The 25,091-nt window shown below is 35.0% G+C and overlaps 1 protein-coding gene across 24 annotated transcripts in view; it reads right to left on the reverse strand.

Annotated features, from left to right (window-relative positions):
- Positions 1 to 25,091, reverse strand: part of Lrrfip2 (LRR binding FLII interacting protein 2) — an 89,676-nt gene that overhangs the window by 9,693 nt on the left and 54,892 nt on the right. For 15 of the 24 annotated variants that reach the window (XM_076843510.2, XM_076843535.2, XM_076843486.2 and 12 more), the window contains 8 exons: positions 22,737 to 22,781; positions 21,168 to 21,284; positions 18,154 to 18,225; positions 11,057 to 11,227; positions 8,274 to 8,366; positions 6,900 to 6,992; positions 1,071 to 1,169; positions 655 to 787 (listed from right to left, as the gene is read on the reverse strand). In XM_076843510.2, the coding sequence (XP_076699625.1) occupies positions 655 to 787; positions 1,071 to 1,169; positions 6,900 to 6,992; positions 8,274 to 8,366; positions 11,057 to 11,227; positions 18,154 to 18,225; positions 21,168 to 21,284; positions 22,737 to 22,781 (823 nt within the window). The remainder of the gene's footprint in view (positions 1 to 654; positions 788 to 1,070; positions 1,170 to 6,899; positions 6,993 to 8,273; positions 8,367 to 11,056; positions 11,228 to 18,153; positions 18,226 to 21,167; positions 21,285 to 22,736; positions 22,782 to 25,091) is intronic. The other 9 variants (XM_076843498.2, XM_076843559.2, XM_076843594.2 and 6 more) reach the window with 3 other exon arrangements.

Below are 25,091 nucleotides of genomic sequence, written 5' to 3' on the forward strand. Positions count from 1 at the left end.
TGAAAAATGTAAAAGGATTGTTTCTTAATAGGTAAAAGTGAGCTGATGATACAGTAACTATCTGTGTTATTCTTCTTCCTTTAGTAGGACTGTTAGGGACAACAGATGGGCACCCTGGTGGTTTCCTTGGGAGAGGTGCCACTAGGTTCTCAGAGTGACATTTAAGAGATCCAGATTTTAAGAGGCTTAGAAGCCCTGCTCTAGAAATCTCAGGCCTCTGATACCCATCGTTCCTGATCATCTATTTCTTGCCTTAAGAAATGTGATGGCAAAGAGCTATCCCTGAACTAAGTAGTGAAACACAAAACCAGATGTTCCAGGAAGAAAACACTAAAAATACACTTGGAAAGTTGCTGCCAACCCACAGCCTCCCTGGGATGGGCATGCTTGACTTTTTTCGTGAAAAGCACTGGGTGCAGACCCATGATGCTTCCATCCAGGGACCTTGTAGCTACACTTAACTGCCTCACAATGACTCAGATGCTGGTTACCCAATGTCAAAAGATTTCTAAAGATAATACATCCAGATTTTCCTTTTAGGGAGCTAGATGAGTTTCAGATGGCCCTTATCCTGTTTTTGTTTTCCAAGATGGATTATGAACAAGCTAGAAGTCCAACAACATTGATCCAAGATAAAATAGCAACCAGTCTTACCTAGTGGCCCTTCTCCCGCTGACTCCAGGACCTGAGCAGCTTTCTGAGACACAACAGTAATGGCACCAACCACTGGTTCATGATTGACATCACCATTGGGAGTGCCGTCAGGAATTATAACTAAACCATGTTTCTGTGGGAAAGGGAAAAAAAAAAAAAAAACACAACCCACCATCACAAAAGATGGCTCATATGGAAGCAGGAAGCTCTGTGAGGTAACTCTGCAACAATGTATGTTTGCCACGGGGGGAACCTAGTTAGAATCAATTACATGGAATATATAGACACCTCTGTGAAGAAAATGACTTAATCAAACCAGATCAAAATTGTCGTTTGTATTCAGGCTAGGAAAGATGACAGGATAAGAGAAAGAGTAAAGCAGTGGGGAAACTGAGCTCTAGCTCATGCTCACATACCTCTCCTGTCACTGTCTCCTGCAGGTCAGCCAGCTCCTCTCTGAGCGTATCTCGCTCATTCCTAAGGCAGGCAATGTATTCTTTCTGTTTCTCTAGGGCCTGGTTTTAGGAAGGGTAGCAAGGGAAAAAATGGCACAGAAAAAGAGCAAGTGAAAGGTAACTAATTCAAATAAGCAAAGATAAAGGCATAAAAAGCAAGGAGGCCATTAAAAGCTGGGAAACAAGCAGTCAGGGGAGGAAATGGTTATATGGGTATACATCTGCAGAAGAGAGCTTTAGTAGAAACTGGTTCTCATGCATAAATTTAGCAAAACATGCTTATCACATCAAGCAGGAAAAAATCTTTCTTTTCCAGTCAAAGAAGAAAATAGGAAAAGGAAGATGAAGACAGCAGCAAGAGTTAAAATTTTCCTCACTGACCTCCTTAGTACATTTTCATTTGGTCAACAACAACAAGAAGTATTTCATGTTTAACTAAAACAACTTATTCAAGAATATATCTGATCTCTTTAAAATAAAAAGTTGGTTTTGGAAGAAAAATAACCAGTATACATAAGTTATTTTAATTAAATATTGGCTGTATGATTGTTCTCCAAATAGTGTGGCAAAATACTCAAATACCACTTAGTCCAAAATAGCAAGTCTCCAAAGGGATTTTCCAGGATTTCTGTTAATTTAATAAAATACAATTAAGACTCATTTGGTTTTCTGATGTACTTTCAAAACGTGAAAAGCAAAAATAAAATATTGACAAAATAAATATAGCCCACCTATGGAGGCTGGCAGATTATGGGTTCCAGGATAAAGCTTTTAGGTCCTGGCATATATTTAATTTACCTATGCCTCAATTCCCTCATCTGATAAACAGTAGAGATAGCAACAGTGCTCACCTCAAGGGTAGAGGTTTAAAGGGGTACTCAGCAAAGAGCACTACCTGCAGTAGCCAAGGCCACAGGAGAGGTTCAGAGAAAGCAGACTGGTGTTTCCACTGGGAACTCCCTGAATCTCAGAACTATCAAAGGTAAGGAGGACAATGCAAAAGCAGAAAAAAAAAAAATCAAATCTACTATGTAGTAACCCAGACTTTAAAACATTACTACCTTAAGTAATCTATGCAGGGACCTCACAGCTGGGCTACTTCAAAAAGTCTCTCTATATACTTATTCTTGTATTTAATGTTTTCTGCCAGCATTCCCATAAACCTAAGAAGTTAAATTACAACAGGTAAACTTATCTCTCAGTTGACTGGGTTTCGAAGTGGGCCAACTGCTTAGTTACTATACAATCGAGCAATTTTTTAAAATTATTGTAATTCTATTCTGCAGCCAAATTGGGACAAAAAGGAATCATAGCAATGACCATTTGTGGAACACAAATTATATGGCAGGAGCTATTTTATGTACCCATAATTTCTCCCTTATATATAATTTTATATATGAAATTTCTACTTTATGTACTCTGCAAATGTACTACTTATCTTATCCTCATTTTATAGATCAGAAAATTGAGGCTCAGAGAAGTGTTTTTTTGTATGTGGGTGTGGTGGTGGTGGTGGGGTCTTCCTTTTGTTGATTGGTTGGTTGGTTGGTTTTCCCCCAAAGTCACAGTAAGTGGCAAGACCATAAAATGAATCTAGTTCTTTTTGGTTCCAAAGACCTTGCATACACAGTTTTTTGGTTTTTTTATATCACAGTTCTATAGAGGTTGCATTATGTTACTTGATTATCATCCCAAATGATGATAGAAAAGTAGGTCACAGGGCAAGTCGGCTCTTATCCAATTGCAATGTCAATATATAACTACCTCTTTTTTTTTTTTTTTTTGGCAGGGGCCAGTGAGAATAACTGGGGATTGAACTCAGGGGCACTCAACCACTGAGTCACATCCCCAGCCCTATTTTGTATTTTATTTAGAGACAGATTTTCACTGAGTTGCTTAGCACCTCACTCTTACTGAGACTGGCTTTGAACTTGATCCTCCTGCCTCAGCCTCCACAGCTGCTGAGATTACAGCAGGATTATGTGCTAACCACAGTTGGGCTAACTTCCTTTTATAGTTTATATTTGTATTATATGATCTACCTGTAAATTAATTTGAGTTTCTAGTACCATATGGTCTTTACTCTAACACTTGGGGATAGCATTAACACTCTATTAGATTATTAACAAATGGAACATCAGGAGAACAAAGCACAGTGATATCTTCCCATCAGCGGATAGCCACACTTTAATTTCTGCTGGGTTAGGTACTTTTAGTTATTGGTATCTGCATGCATAATTATGCCATGCATCACCACATGTAACTGAGTAAATGATCACTGTCACAACATGCTCTATAGAAACAATACCATTGAATATAAAAGACCGCTTAGGAACAGACCAATTTGAAATCAAGAATTCTAGCAAATGCTAGTACATGACATTTTCTCCTCTTTCCACATTTGTACTGCTGAGTTTTAATTTTTACTTTTAGACTTTTTAATTTCATCCTCCCACAATTGTAGATGGAAAAATAAAATATATCCTGTATATCTGTCCATTTCACCACAAAGTTTGAAAACTACCAAAATACCTTATAATTGGATAAAACGTATTCATGCTGGATTTGCAATCCTGTGGCATTACCTGACCATATATAACAACTACCCTTGTGTTTGCATGTAATAATAGTTCCTACAGTTGATTTTTTTTTTTTAGAGAAAAAGTACATGTTTATGGAGATCTAAATAACCTAACCTCAGAAGGCCAAACAGAGATATATGCAATATATATGGCTGAACTTTGAGGCAGCAGGTTAAATCACCATATAATTGTTCTGGGCCACAAATATCTTACTCAGAATGGGAACAAATGTATGATGGGTTAGCCAAGCACACAGGGCCTTTGTATACACTTACTCTACACATGGGCATTTGGGGAGAACTGCAGTGGATCTAGAGGCAAGACCATTGAGCTCATTGAAGGAACAACTAGAAAAACTGAACTCTAACCTGGGAATCACAGACATATTTCAACGGGAAGTCACAAAATCTGAATCTTGGAAATGATGCTAGAGACAAATAATGTATTAAGTAGTCACTGACCATAACTGAAATGTGTCTTCAAAGTTAAAAGAGGATTACCTTGAATCTATTAGAACGGCTAATAATAATAAGATAATAATGGCTACCTACAGTAAGAAAATAACACATATTGGAGAAACTGTGGAGGAATTGGAATGTTTGTGCACTACTAATGGGAATGTAAGAGGACATAGTCACTAAGGAAAATGGAATGACTGTTCCTCAAAAATTTACATAGAATTACTATATGATTCAGCAATTCCACTGCTGAGTATTTCAAGACAATTGAAAGCATGATCTCAAAGAGATAACTGTATACCATGTTCACAGGAGAATTATTCACAACTTCCAAAAGGGAAAAGCAACCCAAGTGTACATCAATGGATAAATGTAGTATACACATACAATGGAATATTAGTCAACTTTAAAAATTAAGGACATTCATTCTGACATATGCTACAATACTGATTATTGTAGAGATTATGCTTGATGAAATAAGCCACTTATAAAAGGACAAATACTATACGATTGTACTTATACAGTACAGTACCTTCAGATAGAGTAAAAAGATGGCTGGCAAGGATGGCAGCTGTTTGATGGGAACAAAGTATTAGCTGGGGAAGATGAAAAATTCTGGTGGTGGATGGCGGCGACAGTAGCACAACACTGTGAATATACTTAAATGCCACTGAACTATACCCTTAAGAAATGGTTAAGATGGTAAATTGTATGTTGTTTGTATTTTAGAACAATTTTTCATAAAACATTCTTAAATGGCAGCAGTATAGAAATAGAAAACAGAGCTTGGGGTGGGAGGGACAGGGGTAGTAGATATGGCCAAAAGGGAGGAGTGATCTGCTAGGCACAATGGTGCATGCCTGTAATCCCAAAGACTTAGAACGCTGAGGCTGGAGGATTACAAGTTCAAGGCCAGCCCTAGCAATTTAGCAAGACCATTGTCTCAAAATAAAAACTAAAAAGGGCTGGGGATATGGCTCAGTGGTAGAATGTTCCTGGGTACCAGAGTCGGGACAGGGAAGAGAGATCCCTTTTGGGAATGGAAAACTTCTGTATCTCAACTTATTATATACAGTATCCTGGTTGTGATATTTATTATACTAGTTTTGCAATGTGGGAACCTTTGGGAAAACAGAATAAAAAAGGCATACAGAATCTTTCTGTATTATTTCTTATAGTTGCATGTGACTCTAAAATGTTCTCAAAATTAAAAATGTTTAATTTTAAGAAGTCAAAGGAATGCATAATTGTACAGCCACAGAATAAAGAATTCCAGTTATTCATTCAAAAAATGTCCAGACAATTAAAAAGCCAAGTTTATAACTTAACCATCAGCATGCCAGTTTGGTAGCAAAGAACATTTTATTGAACTAAATGTTTTAAGAGTTTCTAAGACTGGTCCACAATACTCAGTTTCAAAAACTGAGACAACTATACAAATTAGAAACCCTGAATCTGTAGATTTGTGCTAAAGGAAATTATGTAAAGTCCTAAAAGAAGCCCACTGTAGACAATGACTAGATTTTTAATTACACTTTACAAATTGCCTAATTTGTAACATAAATTTTTCATATCTCATTTTATAGTTCCCAAGTAAAAGTTTAAATAAAATCAGCAGTTCGCAACCACAATTTCAAAATGCCTAATAGAGTTGCTCATTCATCCCTCAGAAAGCTTTCCTAGGTTTGGATGAAGTTTCAGAAACTCAGTAACTTAAGCATTAGAAAATTATCTAAAAGTAGTTTAGTTCTTTAAATTCTTGATCTATGAACTCCTTTGTGTTTATTAACTGAAGATGAGGTACCTGGAATGGTGAAAAGAATGGGGTACAGCTGACCACCAGCTGGGCATCAGAATGGCCCTAAAAAGGAAGGATCTGTTGCAGAGCATTCACATCTGAGCATGTCTGTCACATCCACAAGTGCTTTTGTGGATCTCTGCCAACATTTCACTGCCCTATCTAATCTTAAACAAAACAAAACAAAAACAAAACAAGACTTTCCTCATTTGTTTTTTGTTTCCTTTCCCTAAAAAGGTAAGCCTCTGGCAACTACGTAGGACCCACGGACCCACGGCAGAACAGAAAGCTCATGCCAAAAGACAGGATTGTCAGTTGAAGGACACCTGAGGTGAACTGGTGGGAAATTTTCAGTTTCCAGAGTACTTGGAATCTACCTGCAAGACTAAGCAAAAAAGCAATGAGGAATTTTTCCCTTATCTGGGCTCTGGCTTTGGGAGTTCTGGATTTATAATTAGAGATGATGTCACAGTTTGGCAACTCACCCTAGTCTAACATTCCTATCAACTTCCATAATTGAACTGATTTTAATCTCTTCCCATTTTATTCACTGAGAATTTATAGGAGGCTCATAACTTTTTCCCTATCCCCACTCCCTATCTTTCTGCTTCTTATTCAGATTCTTGTAAACTTATCAAACTACCCACAAACTTTTAATTAAATGCCTGTGGCTGCTTCTGGATATGGATCCTAGGAGCAAGAAGAACACTTTCTTTTAAAGTTCTACTCATAGGTTTCATAAGCCCCAAGTCGGCTGGAAAGATGAATTCTTTCCAAGCACAGAATCAGGTTTTCCCGTGGAAGACCCTCTATCTTCTGCTAATCATATTTCACATTGTATAACTACTCAAGAACAATCGAAAGGCCAGATTTTTAGGAGTCCCTAAGTTAAATTCTATTGCTCTGTTCCTCATCAATGAGCTTCTAATCAAAACCCAACTTCATCTCATACCCCAATTTTTTTATCTTTCCAAAGAAGTGTCTCCTGGAGGTCAAACACTTCTTTTGTCATGGTGTCTAGTTTCTGCTGCATGCGCTGATTCTCCTGCAGAGGAAGAGGGGAAGAGAAGTAATAAAAGAGCAGAAGAAAAAAGGGAAGGAATCAGAGGGAGGAAAACAGATAAAAAATAAAGCTGAAAAACTTTTTAAAAGTGTGGGATAAACAGAAAAGGCAAGAGTGGTTTGCTAAAAGGAAAGATGACATCCAGGATCTTGCAACAGGAGTCTCACTGGCTTGCCCCTACAAAAGTTGGGGAGGGGCTTCTAGGGGTGCAGTTCACTGGCAGAGTACACGTTTAGTATGCACCAGGCTTTTGGGTTTGATCCTCAGCATCGCCAAAAAAAACCAAAAGCAAGCAAGGGGACTGGGAATAACTGTTCCAACCACAGTTATGTGGCAGCAAGCCAGCTAGATTTCTGTGTACATGTGGCTCCATGTGTGTACTCTTTCTTTGATAACTGCTTTTCCCAAACATGAAACAACTTACATTTCTAGAATTGTTTATGAACAAATGATCCTTTTTCACAGAGAATAAGTAGGATTTTTGAATTTTATATTTTAAAACAGAACTAAAAAAATAAGACATGTATTAGCTTGATAACTGATTTTCTGTTAGCAGAATCTATAATAGTAGGAACATCATGAATTATAAAGGGAACATCATGAATTATAAAGAAACATCAGTTAGAAAAACCAGAATTTAACATTTAGCAATTCTCAAAGAATTCTTTTAATTAGGCAATGATACTTACTTGATATCCTCTTGTACTTAAGTTGCTTTGTTATACATTATTGGTAAATTATCACTGCCGACTTTCCCTACTCATACTGTAATTTGTGATTCTCCTGACTTAGCCTTCTGATTATCCTGTAATCCCAGATAATCAGGAGGCTAAGGCAGGAGGATCACAAATTTGAAGTAAGCCTTGGCAACTTGCGGAGACCACCTCAAAATAAAATAAAAAAAGCCAACAAATGTAACTCAGTGGTGGAGTGCCAAAGGGTTTAATACCAGGTATAAAAATAAAGACGAAAAAGTTCAGGAGATCTCATATACAACAATGTGAATACACTTAACACTACTCAATCATATCTTTTAAAATGTTTATTGGGCTATTGAAGGGGGAATGTTTATAGGGTTCATAGTCATAATTTGTTTTAAATCTGCCTTTACGTTTCATATTTAAAATTTTTTAGGAGACAACCAAATTTGAAGACACAATGAACTCTGTAGCATTTTACCTTTCTTCTCCCAGCATATATACCTGCATCCTAATCAACTCATGTTCTATCAAAATTGAGTATTCCCACAGTTCATGGACATACCTCAATAAGCTCATCTCTTTGCCGAAGGCCTTCTTTAAGTTCATCCATCTTATGCTGCAGCACACTACACATATGTTTCTGCCTTTCTAGCTCCTGTTATTAAACAAAAGATATCATTTATATGGGTCATGGCAGAGAACATATGTGATAAAACACAGAGGCCAAGTGTGAGTTTCAGACACGTCTGGACTGCCAGTTTGTAGGAACCTAGAACAACTGTACATTACACAGAAAGATTTGAAAATCTTAAAAAGTTTCATCTTATATGAGAAAGCAAGTAAGAGAGAACCAATTAACCACACAGAAATTTAATGGAAAAAATGTAACCAAAGGTAGAGAAACTTTACCTAAAAAATCTGAAAGCAATAAGGGAAAATGAAGCAATAAATTAAACTACATAAAAATCAAAACTTTTAGCTTGGCATGGTAGTGCACATCTGTAATCCTAGTAACTCAGAAGGCCAAGGCAGAAGGATTGCAAATTCGAGGACAGCCTGAGCAACTTATAAGGCCCTGTCTCAAAATAAAAAAATAAAAAAGGGTTAGGATTTGGCTCAGTGGCAGCACGTTCTGGATTCAATACCCAATACTGGAGGAAAAAAAATGAAAAAGTTCTAGAGATCTGATGCGCAACAATGTGAATGAATACACTTAATATCACTCAACCATACTCTTTAAAATGCCAGGCATGGTGGCAAGTACCTGTAAACCCAGGTATCAAGGGGCTCAGGCAGAAGAATCACAAGTTCCAGGTCAGCCTATGCAATTAAGTGAGATCTTATTGCAAAAAACAAAAGTAAGACGGGGTGGGACTGTAGCTCAGTGGTGATACTACTATGTTCAATCTCTAGTACTACAAAAATAAATAAGAAAATAGAGTAAAATAAAATGACTAAAATGATAAATTTTATGTTGTGCTTTTTACAATAAAAAATATAAATTAAAACCCAAAAGCAACACCTACATACATACTGACTAGAAAATGCAATGAACTTAACTATATATTCATAGAGAAAATAGAGTAGCCTAAGCATGGAGAGAGAAAACTATTTCAAGTAACTTTTTAAAACAATAGTTTGGCTATACATAGCCTCGCAAAAATAAAGGCCATATCAAACCAAACATAATTGACTCCTTTCAGTAATTATGTATGTGTTGTTGTTGGCATTGCTATTCTGAGTAATATGGAATAAAGCAGTGAGAATAAAATGTAACATAACTGCTGTCATCCCCAGTGACTTTGAGGAATAGAAATTGCAGTGTGGGAAAAAGGAGATACAGATATTAAGACAGAAGAAGTTAAGTAAAATCCCTAAGGTCCTGAATATAAACTGGGACTACCAGCATGAACTCATAATAAACAAACAGGGGCTGGGGATGTGGCTCAAGCAGTAGCACGCTCGCCTGGCATGCACGGGGTGCTGGGTTCGATCCTCAGCACCACATAAAAATAAAAATGTTATGTCCACCAAAAACTAAAAAATAAATATTAAAAAAAAACCTCTCTCTTTAAAAAACAAACAAACAAACAAACAGAAGCCCCACATCCATATTTCCCTGATATATCCAATAAAAGCCTATACACAGTGAGCAACTCAGGCACAAGAAGCACCCCTATCATCCATACTGCTCCACTGAAAGAGGACCAGGGTTCCTTGGGGAAATGGCTGATTCCAAGCCTAGGCCAGAAAATATTCAAAATGAGGCAAGAACATCTTCTTCTGTCAGAAAGCAAAGAAGCTATCACAAACAATTAGACTCATCAAAAATAGTGGGGAATCAACCTGAAGAGGCTCACACTAGCCAAAAGTGGGACAATTTGAGCATCAATAAGAATAAAAGCTGCAATGCACTGAAACAAAATCAAATGTTTGAATTCATGACTTCATAATGATAATTCCTTGTTTTGAAAACTTGTAAATAAAGGCAAAGAATTAAGCCTTTATCTTACCTTCCTTATGTAAACCCATTCCCTATGTAAACCATCTCATCTGAATAATAAGAAATAAGGAAGTTTCTCTTTAAAGTGGACTTAAGCTAATAAAGCAAAAGAAAGTAAAAAGTCTACAGGAGAAGATACTTGCCACTCATGTATCTGATAAGTGACTTGTATTCAGAACTTATAAAAATTCGTATAGCTCAATAATAGACAAATAATCCAAGTTTAAAAAATGGACAAAGGATCTGAATAGACATTTCTCAAAGGAAAATATACCAATAAGCCCATGAAAATCTACTCCAAAGCATCAGACTATCAGGGAAATGCAAATCAAAACCATATCCACTAGGATGGCAAGAATTAAAGCCAGACAATAATAAGTGTTGGTGAGGATGCAAAGAAATCAGAACCTGCATAAACTGCTGGTAAGAAATGTAAATCAGTGAAGCTGCTTTGGAAAACAGTCTGTCATTCCTCAACTGAACAGAGAGTTACTCTATGGCCCAGCAAATTCACTCCTAAGGGTATACTTAAGAGAAAGGAAAATGTGTTCACACAAAGAAGTTTTGCAAAAATGTTTCTTGGAAAAAAGAAAAAATTTAAAAAGAGCACATGCTGACCAAATGTGCTAAAATAAAAATAGGGAAAATAAAAAATAAAATTAAAAAAAATTTTTTTAATGTTTCTTGGACCATTAAGTTTTGGCTAATACATCATTCTTTAGGCTGGATTTGGAGATCACAGGGAAAAAAACTCCAAATCCCTATTGACCTCATCACTTTTTAAATGGCTGGATCTTATTTTCTGATCCAATAAAATGTTATGATACAAGATAGGCAAATACCTTTGATTTTTCTTCATTTTCTCTATAAAATTCCGCCATCTGTTCCTCCTGTTCTTCAATAACATCCTTAAGGGTGTCCACTTGATAGATCAAATTGTTCTTTTCATTGTCTAATTGTGCATTGGAAACCATGGCTTTCTTGTATTTCTCTTCCACTTCAGACAAAGACTCCTAAATGATAAAGTCATCAGCTTGGTATCTTAAATATGTTCATTGCATAGTATATAAGAAATATCACAGGAAATTATAGCACTGGCACAAACATATAAAGATGCATTTTCACAAAATAAAAGCAGTCTGGGAACTCCATGTTTAGTAACATGCACATAAAACAGGAAGACGATAATAAGCCAATAGAGCCTTTCTAAGAAATATATTTCCTCTCTGCTCACCAAGAAAACAAATCAAGCAGCAATATAGCTTCTGAAAGGTGTACACGTATGTGGAAAATATATTTGTAAGAGTCAGAAAATAATGAATCATTAATATTTTCAGAAATGTTACTCCTGGTAGTGTTCAAAATACAGTGTAACAATAACAACAGAATTTTGCCACTTCTTGAACATCTGTTTTCCATACTTTCCTACTGTGTGTGATAATGCTAATGTAAATATGTAAACTTTCTTCTAGCAATTATTCAAATTTTAATCATTTTTTATAAGTGAGCAATACAAAAACAAATATTTAAAGAGAGCTACCACAAAATGCCTGATATTTTATATACCTCAAAACTTCTACCTAAAATAGCTTATAAATGTTTTTCTAATAATTATATTTAATTTGGTAATTACTTGTACCTATTGATTTTTTAAAAGCAAAAATGAAAAACATTTCACCTAGAAAAAGAAATTAAGTTCTAGAAATAAATTTTTAAAAATACTAGGACAAATGTTTACAAACCAAGGTTCAAGGGAAAAAGATCTCCAAATCCTAAACCCTTACATTTATAATCAGTTAATTTTTGGTAAGTATGGCCATATATTTCAAATGGGAAAAGAATAAATGATAGAGTTAACTGAACACTCACATATGAAAAGGATTAATTTAGGCCCCTATCTCACACCACACAGAAAATTACTCAAAATGAACCATACAGCTAAAACTATAAAATTCTTCAGAGAAAAAATATAAGTAAATCTTTAGGACATTGGGGTACGTAGTGGTTTCTTAGGTACAACAATGAAAGCTTATGAACCCCCTACAAATAAATTTAAAAGAGACTTCTTCAAAATTAAAACTTTTATACTTTAAATGACCATCAAGAAAATGAAAAGACAACCCACAGAATGGGAGGAAATATTTGTAAATCCTATAACTGATAAAGAACTTATAGCTAGAATATATGAAGAACTCCTACAACTCAACAATAAAAGACAATATAACTCAATTTAAAAATGGGCAGGGGGGGGGCTGGGGTGGTGGCTCAGTGGTAGAGTGCTCGCCTAGCATGCATGAAGCACTGGGTTCGATCCTCGGCACCACATAAAAACAAACTAATGTATCCACCTAAAACTAAAGATACATAAATAAATAATTTAAAAAAATGGGCAGGGACTCAGAAATATCTCCAACCAAGATATACAAACAGCCAGTAAACACATGAAAACAATATTATTAGACTTTAGGGAAATGCACATTAAAACCAAAAAATGAGGCTGGGTGTAGTGGCTCATGCCTGTAATTGCAGCAACTTTGGGAGGCTGAGGAAGGAGGATCACCAATGCAAGGCCAGCCTGGGCAATTTAGGGAGACCCTCAACAACTTAGCATGACCCTGTCTCAAAATAAAAAATAAAAAGGACGGGGATGTAGCTCAGTGCGAAAGGATCCCTGGGTTCATTCCTAGTTCCCCCTAAAACAACGAGATATCACCTCACATTCACTAGAATGGCTATAATCTATAATCAAAAAGAAAGAAACAAGGTATCAAGTTTTAGGGAAGATGTGGAGAAACTGGATCCCTTATAATTGCTAATAGGAATGTAAAATGGTATAGCTACTTTGGAAAACAGTTTGGCAGTTCCTTAAACTGTTAAATATAGAGTTACCATATGATCCAGTAATTCTATTCCTACTTAAGTACCCAAGAAAAATGAAGATAGGTCTACATAAAAACTGTACACAAATGTTCACAGCAGTATTATTCATAATAGCAAAAATAGTAAATGATATGTAGTAAGTAAATCTATATATGAAATATTATCCAGTCATTAAAAAAAATACCAATACAAGTTATAACATGGATGAATCTTATAAACATTATGTTAAATGAAAAAACAACCAAAAAAGATCACTACTGTATGATTCTATTTATATGAAATCTCCAGAATGGGCAAATCTATAAAGACAAAGCTAGCAGCTGCTCAGGCTGAGGATGGGAGTGGGAGAGGAAGAATGGGAAATGACTGTTAATAGGTACAGAGCCTCTGTGTCTGGGGTGATGAAATGTTCTAAAGCTAGGGTTGTAGTGGTAGGTGCACAACTCTGTGATTATGCTGAAAACCACTAACTATGCACTTAAAATGGGCAAATATTATAGTGTGTGAATTATACCTTAATAAGAATACACACAAATACATTTCTCTTTCTCTCTCCAAAATCATGCTTCAAAAAAAGATTTAAACTAGTATTAGAAACATTCAATCTAAATAAAGATTATAAGCAAAGTCAACTGTATAATAGTACATATGTAATAGAATATTAATGTAATGCAGAATTTAGTATGATTTTTGTTCATTTGACAAGCTAATAGTTAAAAAAAAAAAAAGTTCTTAACACAATTTGGTAGGGTAAAAATGCAAATTTTCAATTTCCTCCCAGACCCACTGAATCAGAAAATCTGGAGGTAGAGCCCAGCAATATCAATATATATATTTTAAAAGGCTCCAGGTAATTCTTATGCACCCTAAAGTTTTGAAGTCACTGGGTAAAGGTTTAAAATCTGACTGTATATAACTATATATTCTTTTCTCTAATAAAATGACACACTATAATTTATTATGTATATTAATATTTATTCATGCCTAAGATTCATCAATCAGTTGTCCATTTTAAAAAGATATTTCTGGAAACAACAGTGGAAAAATGCCAAGTTCCAAAAGTAATGTTGTAAAGGGCAGCAGGTCTAGTATTCCAGGCACATATTTAACTAAATTATAGTCCATAACCCTGTGGCTCCAAGTATAAATTCATATTCTTTCTTTTATTTTTAAATGCCCATATAACTCTTAGGACAAACTTTCACAGCCCTATGACCAAAACCCTCAACTAGTTTGTGTGCTACTTGATTTAATGGACATGATATCTTAATCATTTTATTCTCAGTGTGTGCCCACAGTAGACATTTCATCAGACTGGTCAAGTTATAATGTAATACTTATACCCATAGTCTATTAACTCCTTTCGATAGTTCTTCCTGGTATTACTTAAGTCAAACTCATTTCTCTCTTTATTCCTACACTTCTTCTAAGAAGCAAAGACATGGGAAATATTTGGAAGAACATTTTCTAAAAGGTCTTAATTACAAAATGATCAATAAAAATGAACCAAGTACCTATGTACTTTTACAAAGATGCATGAGTTTTGTTCTTGTCCTCTACATCTCAAAACCTAGTTAATAACCTATGAAACTGTACAAATTGATTAACAAATGTTAATTTCCTAATTTACGAAAAGACCGAGATAGCGAATATGAAATCCACAAATATTATCAACTATTTATCATTATATGTCAAGTGTTAGTAAAGGTGATACACACTTAAAGTGTTTGGGAGAGTGGAAGATGATCCATCCATTCAGGCTAAGATCATCAAGGAAGTGGAGTGTGAACTGTTTCTTATCAAAAAAACATTTATCAAAGATGGACTTTTTTTGGCTAAATCAAGATTATGTTGGACCCAAGTGATCGCAAAGATAAGCTGGTGTCGCCCCTTCCTCGTGGCCTGCTGTGAAGGTAAGCTGGTGTCCTTCCTCATGGCCTGAAAAAAATCACAGAATACTCTACTGCTAAAAGTTTGAGGGAGATACATCGAGTATCTTAGTACCAGTCCTGCCTCTCAAATTATCAAGAGGAAGTTTTGCATTCAACATTTTTAGAAATATACAGGGTCAAACCCTGGCCTCTAAGATTAGGGGTGGTGGGTGGGGATGGAGATTAACTGGATATTCAACCAGGAGTACTCGACAATTGAACTACACCCCCATTCCTTTTTAATTTTTTTGAGACAAGGTCCCACTAAGTTGCCAAAACTGATCTTGAACTGGTGTTCCTCCTGTCTTATCCTCTGGAAAAGCTGGGATTACAGGTATGTGCCACCATACCTGGCTTCAGGTAGGTTCTTGACTAATGTTATGACAATAATACCTAATAATAATTGCAGGGTATTATAAAGTATTTATATGTCTTACTGAATATAATCTATGAGTAACTCCATCAGATATTTACCATCATCCCCACTGTGTAGATAACAGATGACAGGGAGGCTAAGTAATTTAAGTTTGGTCAGATAGTAATGGTAAGCCAAGATTTTAAGAATATTTTTAGTAATTCTGAAATGTTATCTACCAGTTAAAAAAACAACTGCTCCTAAAAGTACCTAAGCAAAACATGATAAGATTTTCACTGCAAGAAAAACAATACAGATAAAGCAAATTTCTTCCTTGACCATGTGCCTTCCAGAGACATCAGTGTTTGGTGGAGAACCTATCAGGCATTTCTTATTCATTCATATGCAGTTACTGCTTGCCTCTGTTTATGTTTTTAAACATAAATTATATACTATACATTGTATGCTACAGGTTGCCATTTTTGAATGCCTTGAAAAGTTTTCGGTTGCTAAAAACAAGATTTACTACATTCTTTTATTTACTGCTGTCATTCCACATTAAAATTTAGTTAGGTATCAATTTTAATAGTTTTTAAAATGAACTTGGTTCTTTAATTTATAAAAATCATTAAAAATCTTTTAGTTCACTTGTTTCTCAAAAATATTTTACTGTATTTTATGGGTAAGTGCACACTAAACAGTACTATGGAATGTGATAAACACTGTATTGCTGAAGGCTCAACTTTCCTGATTAAAGAAAGGATAAAGGGAAGACTTGAGGAAAACATTCCAAAGGCAAACATAATAATCAAGAATAATGTCGCTGGACTTTGTGGCACATGTCTGTAATCCCAGCAGCTCGGGAGATTGAGGCAGGAGGATCACAAGTTCAAAGCCAGCCTCAGCAAAAACCGAGTCGCTAAGCAACTCAGTTGAGACCCTGTCTAAATAAAATAGGGATGTGGGTTAGTGGTTGAGTGCCCCTGAGTTCAATCCTGGCACCCACCCTCCCCACCTAAAAAGAATAATGGCATTTGCAGTGAACCAACATACTTTTAAAAATAGAATATATCACAACACAATGCTTCATCACCAGATAGACTTTCCTCCCAAGGATAAACATAATTTGAAGTCAAGTTCAGTTATATACTAGCATGAACTAAAAAAAAGGGGGGGGGGGAATCTTAACTGTTCATGTCTCAAATCTAAGCTGTTCTTTTGTATACTTCAAAGAATGCAATAAATGCAATAAATACAAGAGAAAACATCTTTAAAAAATTAAAACAAGACTGCCTCTGAATCACTTGTTTGCTTTCCTAATGATACACTGTTAGGTATGAGACTTTAATATGCACATATTTATTTAATGTACTGAATTTGCTTCCTGAACCCAAGATTTTTCTACAAATTATGTTTTTAAAAGTTTAAATCAGGATTAAATCCTGAAGACTAGACCAATAAGATTATATGAGAAGAGTAACTAACTAAATTTTCCTGCTCTTCACTCAACCTCACATGGTCCTTTTTTTTTTTTTTTTTTTTGGTGGGGGGGGGTAGCAGAAATTGAACTCAGAAGCACTCTACCACTGAGCCACAACCCCAGCTCTATTTTATATTTTTTATTTAGAGACAGGGTCTCACTGAGTTGCTTAGTGCCTCACGATTGCTGAGGCTGGCTTTTAACTTTTGATCCTCCTATCTCAGCCTCCCTAGCCACTGGGATTACAGGCATATGTGGTCTTATTAGCAGCTTTCAGGCCTCCCTCATGGATATTCCCTACAGGACTTCCCACCCTTTGTGGTCCTGAATTTGAACTTTAAGTTTCTTATGGACCAAAGCACCGGCATGAAGGTGGTGGCTGGGAGCGCAGCTACTTCAAATCATGTCCTGCTCATGAGGTTCATGCTTTATCCTTTGAGCATATCCTGAGTCACCTTTCTGAATGTCTTACTTTTGCTTTTTTAGAGACTTGGTGCATATTTTTATTGCAAAACAGGATACTATATGCAGATCTAAACTTTGGGTTTCTTCATAAAACTAGGCTTGATTCTTCATAATGAAACATGGGTGGGGAAAGAACATGGTAACAAATGCAATTTACAACCCACATGCTAAGCAAGCACACTATCATTAAGCTATACTCCATAACCCTTTATCTCATACATTTATATTGAAAGCTACTAGTCATCCTTGTTGAGAAAAGATAAAGCCCATTTAAATTTACCTCCAAATTCTTTAAGGCACTAGAGATCTTTTTGGCCTAAGTAAAAACAAAAAGAAAATATAGGCCTCATATCTTCTGATTCCTTCCTCCAAAGGGGATATTTATAATAATACTTTCTCATTTGCTTCTTATGCCTGCTTTTAATACTGACTGAATTTGAGGATAGAAATAAGTAAAATCCTTTCATTTAGCATGGAAGAATTTTAAGGTTCAATTCTCAATTTAAAAAAAAAATTCTTGAAATATTTTTAGGTGTTTGCCCAATTAAAATTTTTATGGCTAAAACACAAGAGATGTGCAACTATTTTACAAGTCTTCAGAACTGTAAGGTATAATTATTTGCTGAATATTCCAAAAATTATACTCAACATCTAAACAAGCAGAGATTGAAAGTTTGTCTTTCCTATGCTTTGCAGGTTAAGCACATGCTTGAAAGACAAACATTGTTAGTAAAGCTATGTGCAGTGGGTTAACAGAACTTGTGAAGTCACCATAACCAACACTTCTGCATACAGAGCATGCTTGGGCTGCAAAATGGACCCTGATACCTTTAGTTCTTTAAGCCCCTGCATGTATCTCCCTTCTACATCCTGTATCTGGTCCTTAAGTTCATAGATATCCTGCAGGACATAGGAATGAACCATTGCATAAAACCAGGCACAAATATATCTTAAGAGTCAGATGAAAATATGACTTATTTTTGTACATTCCAAACTAAAAGAAACCAAAGCTATTACCCCAAACCACTAGGTTAAATTGATAGTGGGGCTGGTGTAAGGTCTGGAGAAATCAAGCTAATGCTAAATATTTTCTTGGCACTAATTCTACTGAAAACAACATCAGTAAATGGGGGTAGGGTTGTATACAGAAAAAAGGTATATAAATTATAAAATTTTTAATTTAATAAATCACTTAAATAATTTTTAGCCTGCAACTAGTAAAATATAGAATAAAATCAATTATTAGCAACTTTGATTCATGTGTAAGCTTCAAAACTATTATGAACAAAGTTATCTTTCAATGACTTGGTTGCTGACCACAATTAATTTGGGAGAAAGATAGGGAAGTTAACATATTTTGAATACATTGTTAAATGAGACATTTTAACCTGATGATACCACATAAATGATAAGAAAAGCATTTGCTCTGAATATTACCACTGTATTATTAAAAAAACTAAAACAGGCCAAATTTTAAATGAAAAATATTATTTCCCTTGTGCCTGACCCTGTTATATAAGGTCTATTTTGGATACTCAATTCAGGTGGGACATAACTGCCAGAGGGCCCCAAATGCAACTCTGCTATTATAGGCAGGATCAACTGCTAAAGGCAAATCATACATATTTTGGGTATTATGCTTCCCCTGCCCACTTCATTCCCTCCCTGGGAGATTTGTCTTTTACTCATTGATTCATTCAACAAACATTTACTAAGGATCTATCAGAAACCAGGTGCTAGGGCACTAAATCTCATTCCTTCAGGGTGGTCATTTAAAGAGAGAGTTCAGTCTGAGAATAGAAGACCTTATTCTCATGTCCTTTTGTCCCACTAGAATGTAGCATCCAAAGGGAGGAAATTGTCTTATTCAACAATGTACCATCAGCACTCAACATCTTATAAATAGTAAAAGCTCAATAAATACTGACATTTTTCAATGCCACAGCTATGCTGGACTGATCAACTCTTCTCCTGTGTCCAGCCCATTTCACAAACCAGACTCCTGTTCCAACCTTACCTACAATCTTACTTGGTCACCACCTGTTCTACCTCCTCCACTGCTGTGTCAGTGGAAGGGACTTTCAGACTAGGCAAGACCATCTGAACCCTGGACTTTGCTCAGCATTTTGCTCTGTCATCCTCTTCTCTTCCTCAATCTTCAACCTTACTCTTTACTGGCTCAATCCAATCCATGAAAACAGTAAACACTCCCACTTTTTTTTTTTTTTTTTTTTTTTTTTGGTGCTGGGGATGAACCCAAGGCCTTATGCATGCAAGACAAGCACTCTACCAACTGAGCTATATCCCTAGCCCAACACTCCCACTTTTAAAAGAAGGTTAAAACCTTCTCTTAATCTCTTCTCACCCACCCCCACTTACTGCCCAACAAATTTCCAACCTCACATATTCACTTCAGATTATGTTTCTTACATTTTCTCCCTTCCATTTTGACTTGCCCATCTGATCTTTATTGTTCAACCACAGGGTTATTATTTTTCTCTATTGTGATGCTTCCTTTGAACTATAGCCAAAGTTATTTTTAATAATTCAAATCAGAGAATACTGGTCCCCTACTTAATATAACAGAACTGTCAGGGGAAAACTGAATTCCTGGGCTGGGGCTGTAGCTCAGTGGCAGAATATTTGCCTTGCATATGTGAAGCACTGGTTCAATCCTCAGCACCACATAATAATAAACAAATAAAATAAAGGCATGCTATCTATCCATGATTACAAAAAAAAAAAAAAAAAAAAAACTGAATTCTTTTCAGGCTGGCATAGAAGATTTGTGATTGGGCCCTCATTTCTTCCCAGACTTCCCTCTCACCCACCACTGCTTCTTACTTCTCAGTCTATCCTGTGGCAACTTCGCCATAACATTCTGATCCTCTGCATGCATCTAAGAAAACCCTCCCTCTTCAACTTCTTTGCTTAATTAATATTTATTCTCCCTTCAAACTCTGGCTCAAATTTGTCTTCTCTGAAAAGACTTTTGTTATCTCTTCTCCTAGTCCAATTTAGATGACACCTTTCTGAGTTAACTTAGCCTATTCTTGGTACTACTATAGTATCACACAATCTGGATTTATTGCTTTGAATCAATTTGTCTTCTCTATGAAACAGTGTGGCCTCTTGAAGGCTAGAATCTGTTTCCTTTCTCCAGGACCAAGTGTTCAATAAATTTTGAATGAAGAAAGGAAGAGAGGAAGGCAATTTCTTTCAGTACCCTTCTCTGTTCCTCACAAATTTCAAATTGAGCAAGTAGACTTTCAAGTATATTTTTTTAAGTTTTCATTTTATAAATTAAAAGGTTAAAAAGACAAGAGACACAACTAATGAGTCAAATAGGTGTTTCATTATCTCATGTATTTTGGTTGCCAAAATATTATTACTTCAAATATTATTATGAAAAAAAAGATAACTATATTCAAGTAGCCAAATACTACTACAATGGCTCAAAAGACTAATATTTCTCAGTCTGTTTCTTTGTAAACCCACATATTTTCCATTTAAAATATGGCCAGTTAATTCCGATAGAATTGCTTTTATACACGTAACAAAGTTGTTTTTGTTTTTGTTTGTTTGTTTTTGTCTTTGCATTTGTAGAACTTCTTCTAATACCATCAAAATTTCAGGAAAGAGAACAAAAAAAGGAATAATCTAATCTCTTTCCCTGCAGGCTCTGAAATATCCAAGTCAAATTTTTAAACTGTATTATTAATTATTTTTAAGGAATTTATAGTCACTTCTTTCTAATAAGTCACATTAAATATTAAAAGTTCCAGTACACTACAAAGAAACCAGAAGACTTTTTAAAAAGCAAACCAAAAGTTGCGGTTTACCCGCAATTCACTTAATGAGGTGTCTGGATCTATTAAACTGCTGGTGTCCCCACTTCCTCGTCTGGATGAGTTTCCACTTAGAGGAGTTGTTGCTGAGGCAGAATTTCGAGATGAAGGCTAGAAAGAGAGAAATATGATACTTGAATCTTATTTCTTTAAAAATATATTGCTATAGAAACTAAAAATGGGGTGGTAGAAGGGTGGTAGAAGCAGATGTGCACTTCAGATGAATATACTAAAACAGTGTAGTCAGGAAGTTACCAAGTACCATCACAATGGGCAATTTAAGTTGTTCTGGGAGAGAGCCATCAGAGAAGGGTACAGGCCTACTAAGCATAATTTTGTTAACTCAAACACCTTATTAGAATCTAGAATTCAATAACCAAGAAGGAAATTGTTTTTAATGGGAGGTGGTTCTTTTCTTTCTTCCTTCCTTCCTCTCACAATCTTTTTTGTGCCTCTACCACCAAGCTACATCCACCCCCAACCTAGTTTGTTTATTCTCTAAGTTAATCATTGCTATATTCAAATAGCACAAGGGTGATCACAATATACTAATTTAAGGCAGTTTTAAACTTTTATAACTGATATGCTAATTGGCACTTCCCCTATTTAGTTCCTAAAACTGCTTTAAGAATCTCTTCTTTTTCTAATACTTTGCTGATAAAGACAGAGATTCTATTTGCAGCTGAAAGCAACAACACTGCCTATCAATAGGAATTCAGATTGCTCTTTCCAAAATTAATTTCATGTGAGTATACTACTGATTAATAAACGATATAGATCTGTGTTGTCCAATATGCTAGCTACTAGCCACATGCAGCTTTTGAGCATTTGAAATGTGGTTAGACCAAACTGAGATTAAATATAAAATATATACCAGATTTCAAAAGCTTAGTGTGGAAAAAAGGAAGAAGTATATGTATCATTAATTTTTCACATTGACTCTATGTTGAAATATTTTGGATATTTGTATTAAATATAACATAACTTTGCCTCTTTTAATTTTTTAATGTGACTACAAGAAAATTTAGACTAATGTATATACTTAAAACAGTGGCTTACATTGTATGTCTACTGGACAAAGCTGATATAACTTTCTTGGATATAATATAAAATTATTCCTAAAAAGTGATTTCCTTAACCAACTTTCTAAAGCTACTTTCAGAAGAAAAGTTAAAGTTAGAAACTTACACAAAAAAGTTACTTTATTTAAAGAAATAACTTATGCATAAAGAAATCAAATCCTCAGTTTGTCACCACCACTCCTAAACACATTTCAATTCCAGTGTTTAATGGTTTCTCAGGATAAATTTCTAGAGGAATGAAAACCAAAAGAACAACCAAAAGCTAAAGAGGTGACATTCAATGAAATAAAATGCAGTCTTTTCTCTTCCCAGGGTTTCACATGATTTAACTAAAGAGGAATTCTGAGGGGTCAAGGACAGGAAATAGATGAAGGGAGCAAGAGTAGCTCCATCAGGCCAATTGTAGTAAAATAATGAACAAGTTATAGAAAAGTTTAATTGACCTTGAGAACATAATTCCCTTAGGAATTTATATACTCACCCTTGTATAATTTTCAGCATACTGTTTGTCAGATTTTTCATCCAACTATAAAAGAACAGAGATAAAAATCAGAAAAGATGCTTAATATGTTGATTTTCTTTCAGGAGCCAAAAAGAAGTGATCTCATTTGAGTTTCCCAAGTTCAGTGATGTTTAAAACCTAAAAGTAAATATACTAAAACCAATATAAAAGTTAAGACATATAAGACAAAATGTCAAGAACTTTATTTCTTATCCTAAGAAAGACATGCATTAAGCAAGCAATATTCATTAAAAGGATAGATTTTGGATAGATTTTCTTTTCATGGTATTTAAAATGCATTAAAGAAAACTATATATAAAATTAGGTTTTAGTACTGCAAATGTTAATACAAAAAGTGTATACATATCAAAAGAAAAGTCCTGATAAACCAAAAGCCAAAAAAAAAATATTTCTAAACATTATTAAGACACAAATAGATAAGACTAGTATACTTAGCCAAAGAAGTTCAGATTGAACTAAAGCACATTAAATATAATCATCAAATATTTTTTCCTCACATCATTAAGAATGTTTTTGTTCTGTTTTGAGTAATATTTGCATACATGGCCAAAGAAAATGGGGATGGTGATATCAAAAATAGGTCTTTCTCCCTAACATACTATATTCTGACCTCCAATCACCAATGGCAACCAATCCGTAAATCATTAAAAATTCTGATACTAGTGTCCCAGATATATTCTGTTTCTTCTATTCCCTTACCAAATTCTCAATGTTTTGAGAAAGTATTTCATTTTTCTTCATAACATTTATCACTCTGATACTATATTTATTCACTTACTTAGGGTCTGATCTCTCTACAGAAGTACTGTTTTTCTCTGTATACCTAGTGCCAATAATAACATCTAATATATAGTATTTAGTATAAAATTTGTTGGATATATGAATAAGTACATCCTATACTCCATCTGTACTTATATATTTATTTACCTCATTTATTTGAACGGCTTTACAGTAGTCTGTTATCCTGATATATCATAAGTGAATCAACCCATCTCTGCTGAAAGGCTTTGGGGTTGTTTTGGACAATGTTTCAAGAGGAGAAGAACCTCAAAGTTCTAGTCTAAATTTCTGATTTTAGAGCTAAGGGGGAAAATTCAGAGGTGAAAGATTTTGCTGAAGGTTGAACAATTACTAAATGTCAGAGTTGGGTCCAAACCTCAGTTTTATGAAATCCAGTGTTCATGTTATTTACTTGCATATACTATCCCAATTACCACTAGGGGGAAAAGGCACATAAGGGTTTAACTAAAGAAACATAAAATATACCCAGACTCCAAACTCTACATCAGCCTTCCCAGTCCAAACTAGAGAAGAAATCTGAAAACCTTCATCAGTTAATTATTAAAATACAAAACATTATTATTACTGGTTCTACTCAGAACACTTCAACTTCCTATTTTTTAAAAAAGTTTTTAGTGTTCTTTTTATTACTCATTTTCATCATGTTTATAAACACCTTTTATTATAACAGTAACTGAAATATTAGACATTTAACTCTAAATGTTACTTCTTGCTACATTACTCTCAAAAAACAGTTTTATACGGATTTTTTAAAAACAATATATAAAATGTTTTGCAACAAACAAGTAATAACAGTAAGCAAAAGTTGTTTTTTAATATTGTCAATTATTGCCTTAAAAGGTAATAGTCCTTCCTCAAATCTGTACTAGTAAAATGCACTGCCTGATATTTAAGGAGTTATTCTTCAAGGAAAAGAATTATTATATCTGAATAAACTGCCTTATTTTTCTCAGAGTGTTTTCGTACTCATTTCTGCTAACAAGCTAAGGAGAAAAGCAAGAAATATTCAAAATAAAAATATTCTTCTGTCTATTTAAATCCTTCTTCCTATTTGCTGTTTACAAAAATTACCCCCAAACTCACCCATTTTGTAGCAGAACATCACCTTGGAATAATCTTACATTTCAGAAGTTGGCATCACCAAACTGGGCCATCACAACATTGAATCTTACCACTTTCTCTATCTTCTGACAGATCCCAACTGTCGCAACTCAAAAGAGATCATGCGCCAAACCTCAGGGATTGTTAAGCCAGCAGAAAATGCCCAGAGCAGTCATGCTGCAGTCCAGTTATTGTGGCTGCAGTGACTTGGCCAGAGATGCTTTGGCTCTCACTTCTGAGACTTTTACTGTAAAGCTAGGTGAAATCTGGTATTCTAAAGCCCCAGGGGATTCAATAGCCTGGATGTCTAACTAGCAGCAGTGCAATGACAAGTTAATATTTATAATGAGAACCAAAGAGTCTGCCAAGATCCTGAAAAAGCTTTTCAAGTTTAATAAAATGTAATCATAT

Source organism: Callospermophilus lateralis, chromosome 1, assembly GCF_048772815.1.
Source record: "Callospermophilus lateralis isolate mCalLat2 chromosome 1, mCalLat2.hap1, whole genome shotgun sequence".
NCBI classification, from domain to species: Eukaryota; Metazoa; Chordata; class Mammalia; order Rodentia; family Sciuridae; genus Callospermophilus; species Callospermophilus lateralis.